Source organism: Sorex araneus, chromosome 2, assembly GCF_027595985.1.
Source record: "Sorex araneus isolate mSorAra2 chromosome 2, mSorAra2.pri, whole genome shotgun sequence".
Classification (NCBI taxonomy): Eukaryota; Metazoa; Chordata; class Mammalia; order Eulipotyphla; family Soricidae; genus Sorex; species Sorex araneus.
The window spans coordinates 161,519,545-161,539,150 of NC_073303.1; the positions used below are offsets into that span (position 1 = coordinate 161,519,545).

A 19,606-nucleotide genomic window follows, 5' to 3' on the forward strand; every position below is an offset into this window, starting at 1 on the left:
GGTTCCTTTGTCATGTCAAATGCTTTTTTTAGACTGAATTTTTCTTTGACATCAAGATCACAGATTTACACCATTATTCCTACTTATAATTTTTATTTTCCTGGTATACCTATCTTTCTCTTTTATTTTGAATTTTTCTGAATCATTTTTGTTTGGGATACCAAAAAATTTAAAGATCAGGTCATCTGAAAATTAAAATTGTATTTCGTCCTCTTTTGGAAGCCTATTATTTCTTTGCTTTCACTAATTATTCAAACTAGAAGCACCCCAAATAAAACTGTAATAAAAGTTTTTATAAATAGGTAAATAGATACATCTTTTTTCTTTGTAGAGTCTGGGACAGAGAATCAGTTATCTGTACTTTGAACCTCTCTGTGTAAGCAGAGGCCCCGAGAGGTGGGGCGAGATGTTCAAGCTCTCTGTTTGCTTCACCAGATACATCCTGTAGAGAGAATTATCAAAAATACTATTCTCTATCAGCTGGTATGAATCACCTGTCTGTATGAAATTTTTTGTTAAGTTTTTATTTTCCCCTTCAAAATTTCTTGGCACTATTTTTAATAGCAAACACACCTTTTATAGTCTATATGGTCACATGCCTTTACTGTGTGTCCTTTTGAATCATTTGGATTTTTCAATTGACCTTGTTTTTCTCAGAATAATGTGATTTGATATTACTTTGTGGGGGTTAGGCGTCCCCAGTGATGTTTGGGAACAGTGGTGGCCAGACCCTGCAATAATTGACCTGGCAGTGTGTCCTGACAATTCACATTTGGCTTCTACAAGACTGTGCTACTCTGGTCTGGTGCTGCTAGATGCCACTGGGCACATGTAGTTCTGGGGATCAAACTTGGAGCATCGCACAACCTCTTGAGCTGTATCCCTTGTCCATAATGTGATTTTAAATAGCTAAACACATAGTTTTCTCCTGTTTCTTGTATTAGTATATGATTCTATCTTTGACATGGTAAATGTTTATATTGACTTCATAATCTGCTTTTTTACAATTCCTAGGCAAATACTGTGGTCTGGGATTGCAGATGAACCATTCAATTGAATCAAAAAGCAATGAAATTACAGTGCTGTTCATGAGTGGAATCCACGTTTCTGGACGAGGATTTTTGGCTTCATACTCAGTTATAGATAAACAAGGTAATTTACTATTGTATCCCAATGGCACCCACAGTTTTCAACTTCTAGAAAGAAAACCAGAATGTTACTTTGCATATTTGTTGTCTGAGATTGGAATAAAAGGTTGAAGTTAGTAGCATAAACGATCATGATCACAATCACGAAAATCAATCACCGATTTCTCGGGCGGGCTCAGTAACCTCTCATTTCATCCTTTCCCTGAGATCTTAGAAGTCTGTCTGGACTCAGCCCTCCAAACGATGTCATAACATCGTTATGTATGAACATACATTTGAAAAGCAAAACGAGATTAGTCACAGAACTGCAAAATTAGTGTATTTTTATATTAAGTCCCTATACTTCCTTTTTCTTGGTAGACGAAATCCTGATATTCTTACATTTGTAAGATTGGGGTACAATACTTTATGGTCCAATTTAAATTATGAAAATGCACCATATTAGCCCAAAATTTTATTATCCAGTATGCCCTTTCTTAGTTCTGTTAAAAATCATATTACCATTCTTCACACACAGACACAGACACAGAACACAGACACAGATACAGGCACACACACACACACACACACACACACACACACATACACAAATAGTATCTCAAATTACCAGAAGTACCCTGGAGAGTATTCTCTGAAATACTACAAATAAAAAGGTGATATTTTCTAGATTGTTATTTAAGATCTAAAGAAGTACAGTTTGGGGGCCAGAGCGATAGTATAGGAGGTAAGACACTTGAATTGCATGCAGCTGACCGTGGTTGAATCCCAGCACCACTGAGCACTGCCAGGAGTGACCTCTGAGCACAGAACCTGGAGTAATCCCTGAGCATTGCCAGGTGTACAGCAACCCAGATGTGATCTTGGTCATCAGAGAAGGTCCCTGAGCACTGTCAGGCATGAACTCTGAGCAAAGAGCCAGGAGTAAGCCCTGAGCATTGCATAGCATGGCCCCCAAACATAAATAAAAATAAAACCAATTTAGTTGATCATTTGATATGCAAAGGCTAGTAAAAGTCCTTAAGAAAACAACAAAGGGAAGAGTAGGGGAAAAGCTCATTTGGGTGGAGCAATAGAAATAAAAGGAACATCCTGATTGAGGAGAAATTAATACTTATGGCAGAGCCTAGAAAGCTAAGGCTGTGTGGTAGCATAGGTAGACTGTGGGTAGCCCTAGAACCAAAGCCAGCCCTTTCGTATTTTATCTCTGTGATTCTCGTCTATAAATTAGTTAGATATGAGGACTAAATGCAGTAATATATGTAACAATGCCTGACAGTGCATGGCATAGGAGCCATAAAACAAATGTTCAATTTCCCTGCTGTTACTAATGTATACTCGCACACAGACTTATTTTTTGTCCTCACATCAGAAGGAAGATAGGAAAAACAATTAGGTGATGATAATTATTTTTTTTTAATTTTTATTAAAGTGCCATGATTTACAATGTTATAGTTGCATTTTAGGTATACAATAAATCAACACCAATCCCTCCACCAGTGTTCCCAGATTCCCTCCCCATCCCAACCCCCAGTCCACCCGTCAACTTGGCAGGCACATTACAAAGTTTCAGTGGTTGCTGCTTACATCTCATGCTTTCAGTTCTGTTGAATCTGTGTTTTGGGTATACCGCGCTACCTCTCACTCATAGGGTGATGATATATTTGCATTCCTATTTTGGATGTGGGGGGGAAATCCTTCAAAGTGGTTCTTAGGGTACCAGTGGTTGGTTGAAAGCGCTTGTCTGAAGATGCAGTGTTGGGTAGACCCTGCTGTCAGGCCTCCAGTGCCACCGTCTGGCTGTGCCAAGGATTGAACCAGGGTATTCTCTCCCTGGCTCTGTGTTCTTTGCATCTTCCTTCCAAAATATCTTAAGCTGATAGATAAGAAGCTAGAAGAGAAATAGTTTGTGGTTGCTTCTAATGTTTCTTTGTCTTAATATGAGAATAAAATTCTTATTTCGATTTTATGTTTTCTGTTCTCTTTTTTAATCATTTCCTGTTGAAAAATTCTAAAAATACATATCCTCTCTCTTAAAATTAAGGTTTTTGCATTGCTTGTTTAAATTAGGGATTTAATTAGGATTAAATTAGGAATGTCCTGCATTCAAATTGTTTTAGGAATTGACTGTGGTTTCAGGTAACTGATTTGATGTGTCGTCTATACTTATGAATGCCTGGTCAAATTCAGATGTTGTGTCACTGTTTTAGATATCTTTTGTTTTGGGGACACAGTTGGTTGTGCTTAGGACTTACTCCTGGCTCTGCACTCAGGGCTCACTCCTGGTGGGGTTTAGGGGACCTCACCGGGTGCCAGGGATCAAACCTGGGCCAGCTGTTGTGTTTGGCAAGTGCCTTATCTCTGCCCAAGCAGCAATTTCCCATCATTTTCTCTTATCTGTTCATAATCATTTTCATCTGTAAAGTTCAGTTTCAAAAATTTTATCGACAACTAAAGGTAATGTTGGTAACAAGTAAGTCTTGATACTGATACTTCAAATGATTATGAGAGAAGTTGGTACAGGTTCATCAAATTCCAGCAGTTGCTATTATTTTCAAGATCCTCCCACCACCCCCACCCCATCCCCTTCACCCCACCCCATCTCTGTGGCAGGGCATTCCCTTTTCTTCTCTCTCTCTCTCTCTCTCTCTCTCTCTCTCTCTCTCTCTCTCTCTCTCTTTTGGGTGTTGTCGTTTGCAATAGAGGTATTAAGTGGCCATCAGAAGAAAATTTTAATTTCACAAAACATCATTAAAATTTAATGTCCAGTAATCTCCTTTCTTTCTATATGAATTTATCTGTTCTGTATATTTCATGGACTAGAGCGATAGCACAGCAGGTAGGGCATTTGCCTTGCACGAGGCCAACCCCGGTTTGATACCTCCGTCCCTCTCGGAGAGCCCGACAAGCTACCGAGAGTACCTTGCCCGCATGGCAGAGCCTGGCAAGCTCCCCGTGGCATATTCGATATGCCAAAAGCAGTAACAACAAGTTTCACAATGGAGACGTTACTGGTGCCCACTCGAGCAAATCAGTGAACAATGGTATGATGGTGACATTGATACAGTTTATTTCATAAAATGGAATCATGTAGTACATAGTCTTCTATAACTATTTTTCATTAGTGTGTTTTCAAGTTCATCTTTTGTGTATGAGTATATAATTTCTCTTATAATGAAATACTATTCCATTGTATGGATGTTTCTTTTTCCATATTAGTTGATGAGCATTATATGCACAACTGTTTATGTATACATAGATTTTTAATCCTCTTTGGGATTCCTACTAGGAAATTTTAAGGAACTGTAGGATCAATTTCTAATGGAGTCACCATTTTCCAGTAAATGAGGATTTCTTTACCTCTTTGTTTATTTTTTTACCTCTTTCTTTACCTGTTACTGTGGGTCATTTTTCATTCTAACTATCTTACTGAGTATAAAGTGGTATTTCATTTTCTTTTTTTATTATTTTTTTTGCATTTTCTTGATAGCTAATAAACATCTTCACATATACTATTTGTTATTTGTATATCCTAAAAAGAAATGCAATTTAATGTCCAATCTTGGTTGCTTATGCTTTTGATGATCTAAGTAATCATTGCTTAATTTGTTTAACATATATTACTGTGTTTTGAGTTTTATAGTTTTAATTTCTTTTTTTTTGTTTTTTTTTTTTGCTTTTTGGGTCACACCCGGCAATGCACCGGGGTTACTCCTGGCTCTGCACTCAGGAATTACTCCTGGTGGTGCTCAGGGGACATATGGGATGCTGGGAATCGAACCCGGGTCGGCCTCATGCAAGGCAAACGCCCTGCCTGCTGGATTATTGCTCCAGCCCCGAGTTTTATGCTTAAATTTAGATCTGCTTTACACTAATTTATATATGTAATGTAAAGTAAGGGGTCCAATTTCATTCACTTGCTTGTATATATCTATTTATTTCAGTACTTCTTTTTTTTAAAAAAAAAAAAAAAAAAGACTGTTCTCTCCTGTTGAATTATCTTGGCACTTCTGTCAAAATCAATTTGATTAGGGACCAGAGAGACGGCTCAGAGGGCTAGAGATGCTATTTGTATGCCAGAGACTGGTGCCTGGGCCTGAGCCCCATTACCATATGGTAACCTGAGTTCTGGGCCAGAGAGTAGCCCATGAGTACCACAGAGTGAGTTCTGAAACCCCAAGACTAAAAAGTCCATTACTATAAACTTGAAGATTTGGTTTTGAACTCTGAGTTTTATTTAATTGTTTATACACTGCTGTCAGAAGTCTCTGCAGATGGTTTTATCTGAGCTGTTTTTGTTTTGCACAGGTTGATTCTTATTATTTGGGAACCTTATAGAAATTATGTTTTGTTTTTTTTTATGAGAGACTAGTTAATTGAGAAAAGCATTTGTGAAAAACATTTTAAAGCTTTTAATCCCTTGCTTAATTGATGTTTTCTCTGCCTTCCAAGGTTTAAAGTTCAAAATATTATAATCAGGATGTTCGGATGTTCTCTACCTTTAGTTTTCTTGATTCTTTTTGCTGTTTCTCCCAGGGAGCACTTTGTGCCCCCATGGAATTTGAGAGTGGAGTCAAGTGAGGTGTGTACATTTGCATGGCATATTCTGGCGTTTCAGCCTTGCAGGAGATTTAACACTGCATGCACTTACAATCGAAGCTTTGTTCTGATCAAGTCTGTCCATAGTTGACCAGCTCTCTGGCATGTGGCCTGAAGGTAATGGCCAACTGGCAGCCTCCATATGGTATGAATGCCATGTGGGACCACATAGGTACCTTTTTATTTCTGAATTCTATTAATCTTAGGGGTCCAACTTCTAATTTTAGAATTTGGAAACACTTTAGCACAGGAAAAGTTGAAAATCAGTTCTCACTGATACTATATAAAGATTGCCTGGAATAACTAGAGGATAGGAACTTCAGTTTGCTTGACTGTGTTTCTCAGCTGTTCAGGGTGGTAGCAGTGAGCCCTCTCTAGGCACGCGTCCTCTTAAACTCAGAAGGCAGGTTTAATCATCGTTCAAATGTCTGTGGCCTCAGTTCATCATACTAGTTATACTGATCCATATTAAATCACTCAAATTACTACTTTCTGTTGGTAATAAGTGGTCATGATGCTCTCCTTTTACAGGCAACTTCTCTCAATGCAGACATCTCTCAGAATTAGAAAATAGGATAAAATTAGACTATTTTATAATATAATTAAGGTCTCAGGCAGGTTGGCACTTACTCAGATTGGTTGCTAGGTCAGTACACATAGAAACATTTTCAAGCCCTATCATAATGTTAGATTCCAACATTAATGTACTCAGGAATCACCTGTATATCTTGTTAACGCAAATTTTGGGACCCCACTCTCAAATATTTGTAAGTTGGGATATTGTTCAAGAATTTGAAATTTGAGTAAGTTCTCAAAAAATACTAGTGCTGTGGGGCTCTGTGCATGGACAGAATTTTGATTAGCAGTTATTCAGAACCACAGAAGTGACTCACCTTTCTTTTGTCATTGTTTTGTGTGTTGGGGGGGGGAGAGGGAGAGAGAGAGGGAGAGAGAAGAGAGATCAGCAAGGGATTTTAATAACTAAAAAATACTTTGGTGTTTAAGGAGCTAAGCTTTTTTTTTTTTTTTAGTGAATCACCGTGAGGTATAGTTATAGTTACAGACTTACAAACTTCCGTGCTTACATTTCAATCATACAATGGTCAAGTATCCATCCCTCCACCAGTGCCCATTTTCCACTACAATGGTCCCAGAATCCCTCCCATCATCCCCACCCCGTTCCCCCTCCCCCCGCCCCTTCTCTTTGGCAGGGCATTCCCTTTTGCTCTCTCTCAAAGGAGCTAAACTTTATGGAAGCAATTTGACTATGAATTATATCTGCCTGAGTTGGTTCTTTGATTGTGACTAGAAGATTGTGTGGTGGTGAACAGTACTGGGGAGACACAACTCCCAAATCAAGAATATTCAAATCAGAAGGAAATTGTGATTAAAGGAAGTTTGTAAAAAGTTGAACGAAGAGATAATACAGGTGGTTAGGTATTTACCTTGCCTGTGGCAAGCCCAAGTTCAATCCCCAGCACCACAAGTGGTATCCTAAACATGGCTAGGAATGATTCCTGAGCATTGAGCCAGGAGGAAACCCTGAGTATGCGCAGAAATGATTCCTGAGCACTGAGCCAAGAGTAAGCCCTAACTACTACCTGGTGTGGCCCTTACTCTTCCTTACCCCCATATTTATACAGGAGGCAAAGGGGTATAACTCAACACTAAAACTCATGCCTTACATAAGACCTGGGCTTGATCCCAGCATTGCAAAATAATAATGATTTACATAATAATAATGGGCTGGAGCCATAGCACAGCGGGTGGGGCATTTGCCTTGCATACGGCCAACCCAGGTTCGATTCCTCCGTCCCTCTTGAAGAACCTGGCAAGCTACCCGTGGCATGTCCGATATGCCAAAAACAGTAACAACAAGTCTCACAATGGAGACATTACTGGTGCCCACTCGAGCAAATCAATGAGTAATGGGATGACAGTGATACAGTGATAATAATACTAGTAAACTAAGAAGTTTTCAGGACAGGGACTGGAGAGATGGTTCAAAGGGCTGATGTACATACCTGGCATGTTTGAGGCCCTGAGTTCCTCCCTGGCACTTCATGGCCTCCAGGCGTCACTAAGTTGGACCTCATGGCTTTCAGCATCAGTGGACTCGGGCAGCATCACATCACTGGGCCTGAGTCCAGAATCATCAGGCCCACGTCAGGGTAAGTATCCTCACGCATGGCCCCTGAGTGCCCCACCGCCTCAACACACCACAAAAGGAAGTTATTAGTGTAGCCTTTCACACACTGTTGAGATTTTTTTCTTTTTAATTTCAAACAAAAAAGAAATGGGATTAGACACAGATCAATGTTTCAGCAAGAATAAATCTACATATTATTGAACCATTTTTCATTTTGTTTTTTTTTCTTAGATTTAATTACTTGTTTGGACACTGCATCCAATTTTTTGGAACCTGAGTTCAGGTATGACTATATTTGTGAATTTTTATCTGACATCTTATGTTTCCTTTAGTCATTCTTTATACACTGCAAATTACTATACACTTAAGTCCAGTAGATAATCATTTTAAGACCCCAGTAAATTAGAGCTTATCTAAAGCCATTGGGTTACCATGTTTATATTTTGTTTCAGTTGTAATATTTAGATTATCACAATGAAAGTGTCGTTTTAATTTACTTTAAGTCTAGGACTGTTTATTCCTTAACATGTAATAAAGGTAGATAGGCTGCTTGCTTATTTTTCTCTAAAATGGGAATAGCAGTTGGATTATTGTAGAATTCTTTTGTTCTTATCCAAGAAGTACTTTGACTTTTCCCCTGCTTTATGTTGTTTTCTTTAACCTAGACAAGGATTCATTCCTAAATGATTTTCCATTTCTAACCTTAGCTGGCTTTATTTTTACCATTCACATCGCTGCCAAGTTATTCTAAACACATATCTGATTATTTCCCGTAGCAGCAGGAGCTGCTACTTAACACACACAAAAAAATTCCTTAACCTGGTTTTGGGGATCTTTCACAAGTATTTCTCAAGATCATTTTTCTAATCTTATCCTTTCTACTCACATTGAAACAGCTCTGGATGTATATGTATGACGTTGTACTCTTTCAAGTCTCTCTGTCTCCGTTTCTAACTCTCTCTTTCAGTCATGTTATGATAGTTCAGTCTCATCTTCTAAGACATATCACTCTAATCTCCCCCTGATTTGTTTCTGTTAGGGAAAGAACCTTCTTTGTGTCAATAATGGACATTGATAATGGTATCTGTACATGTGTTGTCTATACATAATCTATAGTTTTAGTACTTAGAGAGGACCCTGGTCAGTGGTGGAATCAGGGTATGGCCCCAGCCCTGTCAGAGGGTCAGCTGCCTGTGCCCTCGACTCTCTAGCAGTTTTGTCATCTCCCTGGTGCAAGCTGCCACCTTCTATCCCCTGGGCTACTGCTCTGAGTGCTTAGCAACATCTCAGAGTCGATATATGACTCCTTACAGCCTCTTTATCAGGAGACAAAATACATTTTAGGAAAAAAGTTATTTATTCATTTTTTAAAATTTTTTAATGAAACTCCGTGAGATACAGTTACAGACTTACACACTTTTGTGATTATGTTTTAGTCACAAAATGGTCGAGTACCCATCCCTCCACCAGTGCCCATTCTCCATCACCAGTGGTCCCAGTATCCCTCCCACCACCCCCTTTCCCCTCAGCCTCCTCATTTGTTCTTTCTTATTTTCCTCCACTGGTTGTGATGTCTCTCATTAGTCCTCCCGAGTTCATTTCCTCAGAGGCTCGCCCTGACCAAGGTCAGGCAGAGTCTTGCATGAAGTCACAGTTTTGGAGCTAACCTGCCACTTACTGACTGTGACCTGGGCACACAGTTCCACAATTTTATTCTCTGTCCATTGGGGATAAAACACATAAGTTTCTAGTGTCGAATCTGTAGCACTTCGAATGCCGTCTAGCATAGTTTCCCAAATGTCACTTTTGTTATTAGATTCCTCTTTTAGTTACCTTTTCAGTTTTTGGGTTTTTTTTTTTTAATAAAATGCCCTTTGTTCATAGTAGAATCATAGTGTGATAAATGGTTTGTGTAAGCGTTGGTGTAGTAACTTGCCCCACTATTGGAATACCAACTCATTGAGAACAAGGGCTGTATTCGCTTGACCTTCATAAACCCGTTACCTCGCATAGCCCAACGCTTAACAGAAACATACCAGTAAACATGTCGTATGGTGGGTGGGCTAGTGATATTGAGTACAATAATGCCAGATATTTTTTAAATTATCCTAAATTTGATAATAAATCATTGATAAAATGGATTATTCACAAGCAAAAAAGGCCCTTCCAAACTTCCTTCCATTTATACATGCAACATTTCTTCACCTATGATTTTGCAAAACCTATTTTTTTTTTTTTTGCTTTTTGGGTCACACCTGGCAATGCACAGGGGTTATTCCTGGCTCCACACTCAGGAATTACTCCTGGCGGTGCTCAGGAGACCATATGGGATGCTGGGAATCGAACCTGGGTCGGCCACGTGCAAGGCAAATGCCCTACCTACTGTGCTATCGCTACAGCCCCAAAATCTATCTCATTTTCCACATCCTGCTTTATTTTGCTTCATAGTGAATGGGTAGACCATTTTTCTACTCTTAAGATGACTCCTCATATTCGACAGGGTGGAAACATGTGGCATGTTTGAACAGAAGGAAATTTGGAAGGGCTTTCCTGAGATGGCACCTCTCTCAGGATGGCTGTGTGCTGGTATTTATTTTGGGCTGAAAAGTAAAGAATTTTTGTTTGTTTGTTTTTCCTCAGAAGATAAAATTCTATATATATCTTTTTCATTTGTTTTCATTTCACAGTAAGTACTGCCCGTCAGGTTGTCTGCTTCCCTTTGCTGAGATATCTGGAACAATCCCTCATGGATATAGAGATGTAAGTTGACTATAGACTTATGTTAAGGTTATAGTATAATTTTTTTTAACTCCAGAATAGGTAGATTCTGTGTGCTTTAGGTATATATATATGGTCTAGGAATAATTTCTTTTTAGTAGCTTGTAATATTTTAAATTTTTCTTTCACTTAAAAATTTCTGTCCTAAATTACGGCATCAATAACCTATCCCATGTTTCCTGAGAAGACCACCTAGATCAACAGGTTGACAATAATTCCTGAGGACATATGTTTTGTTAGAAAATGGCCAAAATAAAATTTAAAACTTGTCTTTTGGTTTTTGTTTTGTTTGGGGAGCCAAGCCCTTTGGTGCTCAGGACTTACCCCTGGCTCTGTGCTCACAGATCATTCCTAGTGGGGCTCAGGGAACTAGAAGTGGTGCCAGCAATTGAACCTAAGTTAGCACATGCCAGGCAAGTGCCCTACCTGCTTTCTTCATAATTCTTCTCTTTTTTTCCTCCTCTTCCTTAAGTCCTCTCCGTTGTGTATGGCCGGCGTGCATGCAGGAGTAGTGTCAAACATTTTGGGTGGCCAGATCAGTGTTGTAATTAGTAAAGGTATCCCGTACTATGAAAGTTCACTGGCCAACAACGTCACATCTGTGGTGTAAGTATTTGTACTGTTTATGATAGATAAATATGCTAAATAAGTGTTGCCTGGGGACTAGCTACATATTTCTGGAGACCTTAACAATATTACAGTTAATGGTATACATGAAATAATATTGGTGCAATAATCACAAATTATTGGTTTTTTATACCATAGAAAAAAATCTTTAAATTTTGTTTTGTTTTATTTTGTTTTTTGGGTCACACCTGGCGATGCACAGGGGTTACTCCTGGCTCTGCACTCAGGAATTATCCGTGGTGGTGCTCAGGGGACCATATGGGATGCTGGGAATCGAACCCGGGTCGGCCGCGTGCAAGGCAAATGCCCTACCCGCTGTGCTATCGCTCCAGCCCCCGAAAAAAATCTTTGTATGATACCCAGTGTCTGAGTGTATTGAAGAATAGAAGCAGGCTTGTTCTTAGCCTTTTTGAAGAGTCATCTATTTCATAGGTCTTCAAAATGTAGAGTAAATCCCAGGTCACTGAAAAGCCTTTATGTTATTTTTAAGATGGAAGGCATGGTTGTTCTTCCTTATAGCCTTTATTGTGACCCAGGATGGATTAAGGACAATTGAAATGTTTTAAATATAAATTAAATTTTCATAAATCAGAGGCTGTATCATTTATCCATCTGTTTTCATAGTAGCTATTGTGTTTTCTGTTGTACAAAATATAGATTAAGCATCAAAAATAAAGAAAGTTGAAACACATCCGAACGCAGTACTTGTCTGTTTCTATAAATCTTGCTTCTTACATATTCAGTCATGTAGCAAGCACTGAGCCTAATGGAAGTTTCTCTGCAGAGGTCTCAGGCCCTGTTTATGCAGAAGGAAAAAGCACGCTCACATCCGGGAGGGAAGCAGGAATCAGTATAGTTTGTTCTCTGAAGGATCAGCAAGCTAATACTTTAGCTTTTATGGGCCTTATTATTTTTTGTTTCATTTACAACTTTTTATAATCTTAGCTTAAAAGGTCCTACATTATGGGAACAATAAGAACAATATGTTCTTATATGCTCCTTTAAGAACAATATGTTTTTAGCTTCATGGGTCCTACAAAACAGGTGACTAAGCTATCATTTGCCCATTCCTGGTATTGACTCAGCTGCCATTTCTTCTTTTGGCTTCTCCCAGATGATTTTATTCAAGTCCTATTTTTCCTTTCCCCTGTCCACTTTCAGAAAAAAAAAATATGTGTATTATACAATTTCTCTATTATATTTTTAAAATAAAGGATTGTATTCTCTAATAATGGTTTGGGTTTTGTGCCAAAAGGCAGGAGCATGCATTGATTTTTATCTCACCATGTTCTGTAGGGTCCTTTGACCTTCCATCTGATGAGCTGTTGACATACTCCTACCTCTAATTTTCCCGTTGTACCCATTCTGCCCAACACTTTGATTTAAAATACAGTAATACAGTAATGCATTTGTAATACTGAATTTTGTTGTTAGACACATTGGTTTCCTCTAACAAATTCAATCTCTTTTTAGTAGCCAGAAATTCAAACTGGAGCAATAGCACAGCGGGTAGGGTGTTTGCCTTGCACACAGCCAACCCGGGTTTGATTCCTCCATCCCTCTCGGAGAGCCCAGAAAGCTACTGAGAGTGTCCTGCCCACACAGCAGAGCCTGGCAGGCTACCCATGGCATATTTGATATGCCAAAAACAGTAACAACAAGTCTCACATGGAGACGTTACTCGTGCCCGCTGGAGCAAATCGATGAACAACAGGACAGCAGTGCTACAGTGCAACCCTAGGAAAAGAGCCAAATCCTCTGAGAATTACACTGTTCATTATACTTTAACCAAATGCAAATTGCAGAGAAAAAAATTTAGGAGCCAAATTATGTCATAAGAAAGAAATAAGCAATATTAAAGATTATGTGGATTTGGGGCCGGAGCGATAGCACAGCGGGTAGGGCGTTTGCCTTGCACTCGGCCGACCCGGGTTTGATCCCCGGCATCCCATATGGTCCCCCAAGCACCGCCAGGAGCAATTCCTGAGTGCAAAGCCAGGAGTAACCCCTGAGCATCGCTGGGTGTGACCCAAAAAAAAAAAAGATTATGTGGATACAATTTTACAATCATGAAACTAGGTAATTAGGTAACTTTAGAGAAAGTTATCTATCTTATTAAAGGAATTTTGGTGCTTAGAAATGAGACTTGACTTTGATAGGAGCAGTATAGCTGTCTTACAGATAGCCATAGAATATTCTCGTTTTTCTATACAGTAAAATAAAAACAAAAGAAAAAGTTTACTAAGACAGATGTTAGTCATGTTATATGACTGTCATAAAAATACTTTCTCTCTTTCAGGGGACACTTATCTACAAGCCTTTTTACATTTAAGACAAGTGGTAAGCATCTTATGGTCTTCATAAATCACAATAATTATAGATAGCTAATAATTTCCAAGCACTATATGACAGACCCTGTGCCAGTTACTGTTTTTTCTTTTTACTTCCTCATTTAGTTGTTATAATAACACAATGAGGTAAGTTAGGTGCTTTTATAGTGAGTAAAACTGGAAGTTGTACTGAAAATAAGGAGAGTTCCTTAGAAAAGGTGATACCTTAAATTACGTAAAGAATTCATTCTTTCTCAACAGAAAATACCTATTGAGTAACTGTGATTTGGCAGGCACTTACCTGATGCTAGTGAAACAATAGTGTGCAGATGTTTAAAAAAAATCATGCTTTCCTAGAGCTTATTTCTGATAGAGAATCTGATAAATGATGAATAAGTAAGTTATTCTTTGTAACATAATGCTTATAATGTTATAATATAACAAATTTTACTTTTAGAAAAATATGGCAAGGGGAGAGAAGAGGCAAGTCAGCAATGACTGGTTTGGGGTCAAGGCCCAGGAGACCTATCTGCCTATTTAAAAAATATCTGCCTGTTTTGGAAATTACAGTGTAACATCAGCTTCAAGTGTATGTTAATTAAAGGTACAATAGAAAGTTCACAGTAAACAAGCTTGAGTTTTTATCTGGAAAGCAGATTATTTGTCCTTTGTTTCAGGTTGTTATGGAACACTAGGGATGGAATCTGGTGTGATTGCGGATCCTCAAATCACCGCATCGTCTGTGCTGGAGTGGACCGACCACACGGGGCAAGAACACAGCTGGAAACCAGAAAAGGCTCGGCTGAGAAAACCTGGGCCTCCTTGGGCAGCTTTTGCCACTGATGAGTATCAGTGGTTACAAATAGATCTAAATAAGGAAAAGAAGATAACAGGTTAATAGAGTTTCTCACAATTTAGAAACTGATTTTTTGTGGAAATCTGACATCGAAGATAATCATAGAAAGTTAGGTCACTGCAAATGGAATTGCAAGTTTTTAAGTATCTTCTTTATTACTAACATTACTAAAGCTTATTACTGAAGTTTGGTAAAATGAGGTACATCAAAGGAATCGATATTTGATTCCTGCTAGCTTTTATTTTCCATTGTAATAAGATTGTTTAAGTTAGTGTTTCAGTAAAGTGTTTTGAAACATCTGAAATAATCATCTCTTGTAGTCATGAAGAGAAATTTATGTTTATGAAGCCCATTTAACTGCTTTAACTAATATTCCACATGTGCTGAGTGAGAGCAATTCAGCAAATGGTCAAAATAATTGGTTAGGATTGGTTTAGATAATTTTGGCAAAAAAATGACTGTCCTTTGGTACTGCAAATAATGCCAGTAATTGTCTTTAGTCTGTTCATTCCCAGAAATTCAGTTTTCCTTGTAGTTGAAATATACCTTACAGTGATACAAAAATAAGCTGCCAAAATAAAATATTCTATTTTCTCTACAACTTTCTCTACACTAACTACAACGAAACCAAGACTTTTGTTGCTCTTACAGTAAAACTTTGCATTTGATTTTGGCAATGTGAGTTTGCCAAGGAAAGTAATATTTGAATAGTGTATTTTAGATATTTCTGCTTTGCTCTGTACAAACATCAGGGATCAGACCATTTATTGTACAGTAATGAAAGTAACTCTCCATTCTTCAGGCATTATAACCACTGGCTCTACGATGGTGGAGCACAATTACTATGTGTCAGCCTACAGAATTCTGTACAGTGATGATGGACAGAAGTGGACTGTGTACAGAGAGCCTGGTGTGGAGCAGGATAAGGTAAAAAGAAAAATTATTACTAGTGTCTTAAACATTTGTCTAAAAGGAGTCGGCCAAGTGCCTCCTCAGCTATCCTTTGGTCTTCTTCTGCCCTCTACTGGTTAGTTCAAGTACTTTCTGCTGCAAGCAGGAAAGTCTCAGTGGTTCATGGTTCCTTTTCATGACCCTAAAAGTACCTGATTTTCTGTCGCTGCCTTTTTAATTGAGTCGTTTGAATTGCTAAGAAATTTTTTATAGTAGCTGTGATTTCTTTTCTCTAGAAAGAGTTTCTTATCAAGAAAGTGAACCTAATTTGTTCCCAGAGTCAACTCTGTAGGCAGGGAGATTATGAGCTACTGGCTCAATCGGCCTCAAGGATCTTGTGAGGGGGAAAGTCCCCAAGGAAAATATTTGCCTCTCAGTGAGCATTGCAATCATGAGCACTTTTTTTTTTCAGTAAAACTCCCCAAGTTTTGTTTTAGCTACATAAGTTCTCTGTATGTGACTTGCTAATGTATCTTCAATTACTACTTTTGTCATCTCTCTGTCAAAAAACTATAGGACTCCTTATTATCTTTCATGTGGATCTAAACTCTTCTGCTGTAATTCAAGACCTTCTTTCTTCTTGATTTCCCATGAACTTCATCTTTGGTGAGCCTCTACCCATTGAAACAAATTTCTATATTGTCTTCATATCTGCCTTATTTCTGCTTATGCGCCCAAATTTTACTGCTCTTTGCTCCTTAACACATCCATACTTATTGGTATAAGTTTATTATGCTTGTGAAATATAGTTAGTTTTTTGAAACTGTCAAAACAATAGCCTTACTTACTATGCAGATACATTTAAGAACAATGAATTACATTCCTGAAAAATTTAGGAATATAAAATTTAGGAATATAAAAACAAAAATTATTTAAATTATTTAGTTTTATTTTCTGTAAAATCATTTACTGGTAATAGAATGCTGGCAGGACAGTCTTTCACTATTTTTAATATGCTGTTCTATTATTTTCTAGTTTGCATCATATTCAGCAAAATTCTGTTGTGTTTGTTTCTCAATGTGTAATATATCTTTTTCTTGGCTGCTTTTAAGATGTCTTATAATAGACTTATTTTGGGTAATTTGATATGTCTGTGTGTAGTTGCCTTCATGTGTCTTCTGCTTAGACTTCTTTGTGCTTCTAGGATCTGTGGGTTATGATTGCATCATTTGAAAGTGGTAGACCATTTATCAAATCAGTCACCTGATCACTTCTGATTATTTAAATATCATGACTTGAAGATATCATACAGTTTAGTGATATTCTGATCATTTGTTCTCTCATTCTTCTTTTGTGGAGAGTAGAGTTTGGGGCCACACTTAGTGGTTTGCAGGGCTTACTCCTGGCTCTGCACTCAGATACTGCCCCTGGTGGTACTCAGGGGACCATATGGGATGTGGAGATTGAACCCAGGTCATCCATGTATAAGGCAAATGCCCAACTGCTGTGCTATCTCTCAGGTCCCTGATCTTATTCTCTTGTTATAGTTTAAAGAGCATTTCTTTAAAAAAAAAAAAAGAGCATTTCTTTAAGAAACTAAAAAGACTTGCTTTTTAGTTTCTTGATTTGTGTTCAAGTTCACCAATCTGTTTTTCTGCAGTGTATAATATCCATTAATTTTGATATTTTTTTACAGCTGATGTTGCATTTTTTTAACCTCAACTTGGGCTTTTACATTTTCTGTTATAGCTTTCTTTAACCTGTTTATGCTTTTCTCTACTTCTAAAACATGTAGTATGTATAATGCTTCTTTTGATTCTTTCTATTATATGTTAATTCTGTTGTTTCATGGATCTTTTGATAATGCTTGCTATTAAGGGTCATGTTTCACATACCTAGTAATTTCTAGTTTCATACTAGACATTGTGAACTGTACATATGAAAAAAAAAATCCTGTTTTAAAGCTTTCTTCTGGGTGCAGTTAGGTAACTTAATAGTTATTTAATTTTTGCAAGACTTGCTTTTTAGTTTTGTGTAGGACAGCCTAATTTCCTTCAGTTCAAAAATTAGGTCTAATTTCCTTCCTGCATTCTTATTCTAAGTAGTTAACTGTCTACTTAGAGTTTTATTATGAATTTTATGTATTATATTATGATTTTTCTCCATTTGTTTCTCGGCAACATGAATTGTTTCTAGCTCTGTGTAGCTCCAAGAATTGTTTAACTGGCTCCATTTTTGCAGTTTTTTTCCCTGCCCATAAATAGTTTCTTTACATACAAGCTGAGTTTTTTTTTCTTTATTTTTTTGGCTTTTTGGGTCACACCTGGCAATGCTCAGGGCTGACTCCTGGCTCTGCACTCAGGAATCACTCCTGGCAGTGCTCGGGGGACCATATGGCATGCTGGGAATCGAACCCGGGTTGGCTGCGTGGAAGGCAAATAATGCCCTACCCGATCTACTATCGCTCCAGTCCCAAGCTGAATTTTTAATGGTAAACTACTACAGAGACTTGAAACAACCTCTCTCTCTCTGTGTCTCTCTGTCTCTCTCTGTCTCTCTCCCTCCATCTCTTTCTTCTCTCTGTCTCTTTCTTCTCTCTCTCTCTGTCTCTCTGTCTCTCTGTCTCTCTCTGTCTCTCTCCCTCCATCTCTTTCTTCTCTCTGTCTCTTTCTTCTCTCTGTCTCTCTGTCTCTTTCTCCTCTCTCTCTCTCTCTCTCTCTCTCTCTCTCTCTCTCTCTCTCTCTCTCTCTCTCTCTCTCTCTCTCCTCTTCACCCACCTTCCAAATCCTCATTGCCTTGCCTTGTCACCTCTGAATTCTTTTCTCCTCAATTCAGTGAGATTACGAGGTTCTCTCCCGGCAATATTGGGACAGTAGGGCTCAATTAATTTGAATTTGTTCTCTCAATGATGATTTTACTGTGTTGCTGATTGTCCAGTTTCTAAAAATTTTTGTATCCTGTTTACTATTTTTCACGCGATTAATACAGAGGGGTTAATTCAGTCCCTGTTAACTCTTATGGACAGAGAGTTACAAGGTAGGAGTGCAAGGAGAGTTTTTATGTCTGAAATGTCTAGCTAGCTATTGTTTCTATTCCACTGATAGACTGCAAATAATTGCCTTCATTTTATTTCAGAGTACTATATAAAGAAATAATAGAAGTGTGCTCATTTGGGAATGACTGTAACTTTGAAGTAAACTTTTTTTAAAAAGGAGTTTTGAGCAGTTCAATGCCACTAAAATGTGTTGCTGGGGTAAAAAAATAACCAGTGTTTGGAAATGACTTCATTGTGGGGGTTAAACATTTACTTACTCTCACCTTAGCACATTAAAAGCAACCTTTTTTTTTTTTTAATTTTAGGCTGGTGTTCATTTATTAGTAGTCTAGCAAATATCCAGGTAATTTGATCTAAAATAACAAGGGGTTCTGTTTTGCTTAAAAGAACCTGGTGTTTAATGTCACACTTGTTCAAATCGCTGCTCTATCATCGGCTGACTGTGTAGTCTACTTAGATTCTTAGTTAGAGTTGTCTGGATTCTGCCTATAGCATAGGGTTGCTATAAAGAGCATCTGACCTACTTATATGAAAAGACTTTGTAAGTAACTGTCAGTTGCTTGAAATAGTTAAAGACAGAGAGTCGCTTGATGTCATGTTTTAACCTAAGGGTCATTTTTATAAAGCTTTTTTGTTATTTAGTAATAATCAATAAATTATATGGAATCTGTGTTTTAAAGTCACTTCCCTGGTTCAAATAAGAACCACGGAATGAAACATAATATAGCAACTATCTTTTCTTAGTTTACCCAGTAGGTGGAGGTATATATCTGCAATGTGTTTAGTAGAATAGTTCAGTTTCAGCCTTAGTGAGAGAAGAAAATTATGAAAAATGCACAAAACATTTTCTCGTCATATGTTAAATTATACTTCACCTTGAAAATAAAACAGATATACTTAAATAGTTGGTAATTGCTTAAGACTAAAGTTACTGATTTATTAATACAATGTAGTGTCTTAAAATAATTGAAGCCATTGTCCCAGATTTCTAAGTTACAGCATCCTTGTTACAATTAAAACATAGTGAAATGAATTTTGTAATGACATTTTATAAATTTTTGATAAAGGGTAGATAGCTTCATAATTTTTTTTCAAGTTTATGCTTAATTTTTTTTTTAGAAGTTAAATCATATTGTCCTACTTTGCAGATCTCATTTAAGGTCCAGAGCAAAAAAC

At 37.7% G+C, this 19,606-nt stretch overlaps 1 protein-coding gene across 1 annotated transcript in view; it reads left to right on the top strand.

Annotated features, from left to right (window-relative positions):
* Positions 1 to 19,606, top strand: part of DCBLD2 (discoidin, CUB and LCCL domain containing 2) — a 67,055-nt gene that overhangs the window by 25,796 nt on the left and 21,653 nt on the right. The window contains exons 3-9 of the mRNA XM_055126149.1: positions 1,015 to 1,152; positions 8,125 to 8,176; positions 10,581 to 10,653; positions 11,144 to 11,277; positions 13,598 to 13,638; positions 14,306 to 14,521; positions 15,287 to 15,411. Coding sequence (XP_054982124.1) covers positions 1,015 to 1,152; positions 8,125 to 8,176; positions 10,581 to 10,653; positions 11,144 to 11,277; positions 13,598 to 13,638; positions 14,306 to 14,521; positions 15,287 to 15,411 — 779 coding nt within the window. The remainder of the gene's footprint in view (positions 1 to 1,014; positions 1,153 to 8,124; positions 8,177 to 10,580; positions 10,654 to 11,143; positions 11,278 to 13,597; positions 13,639 to 14,305; positions 14,522 to 15,286; positions 15,412 to 19,606) is intronic.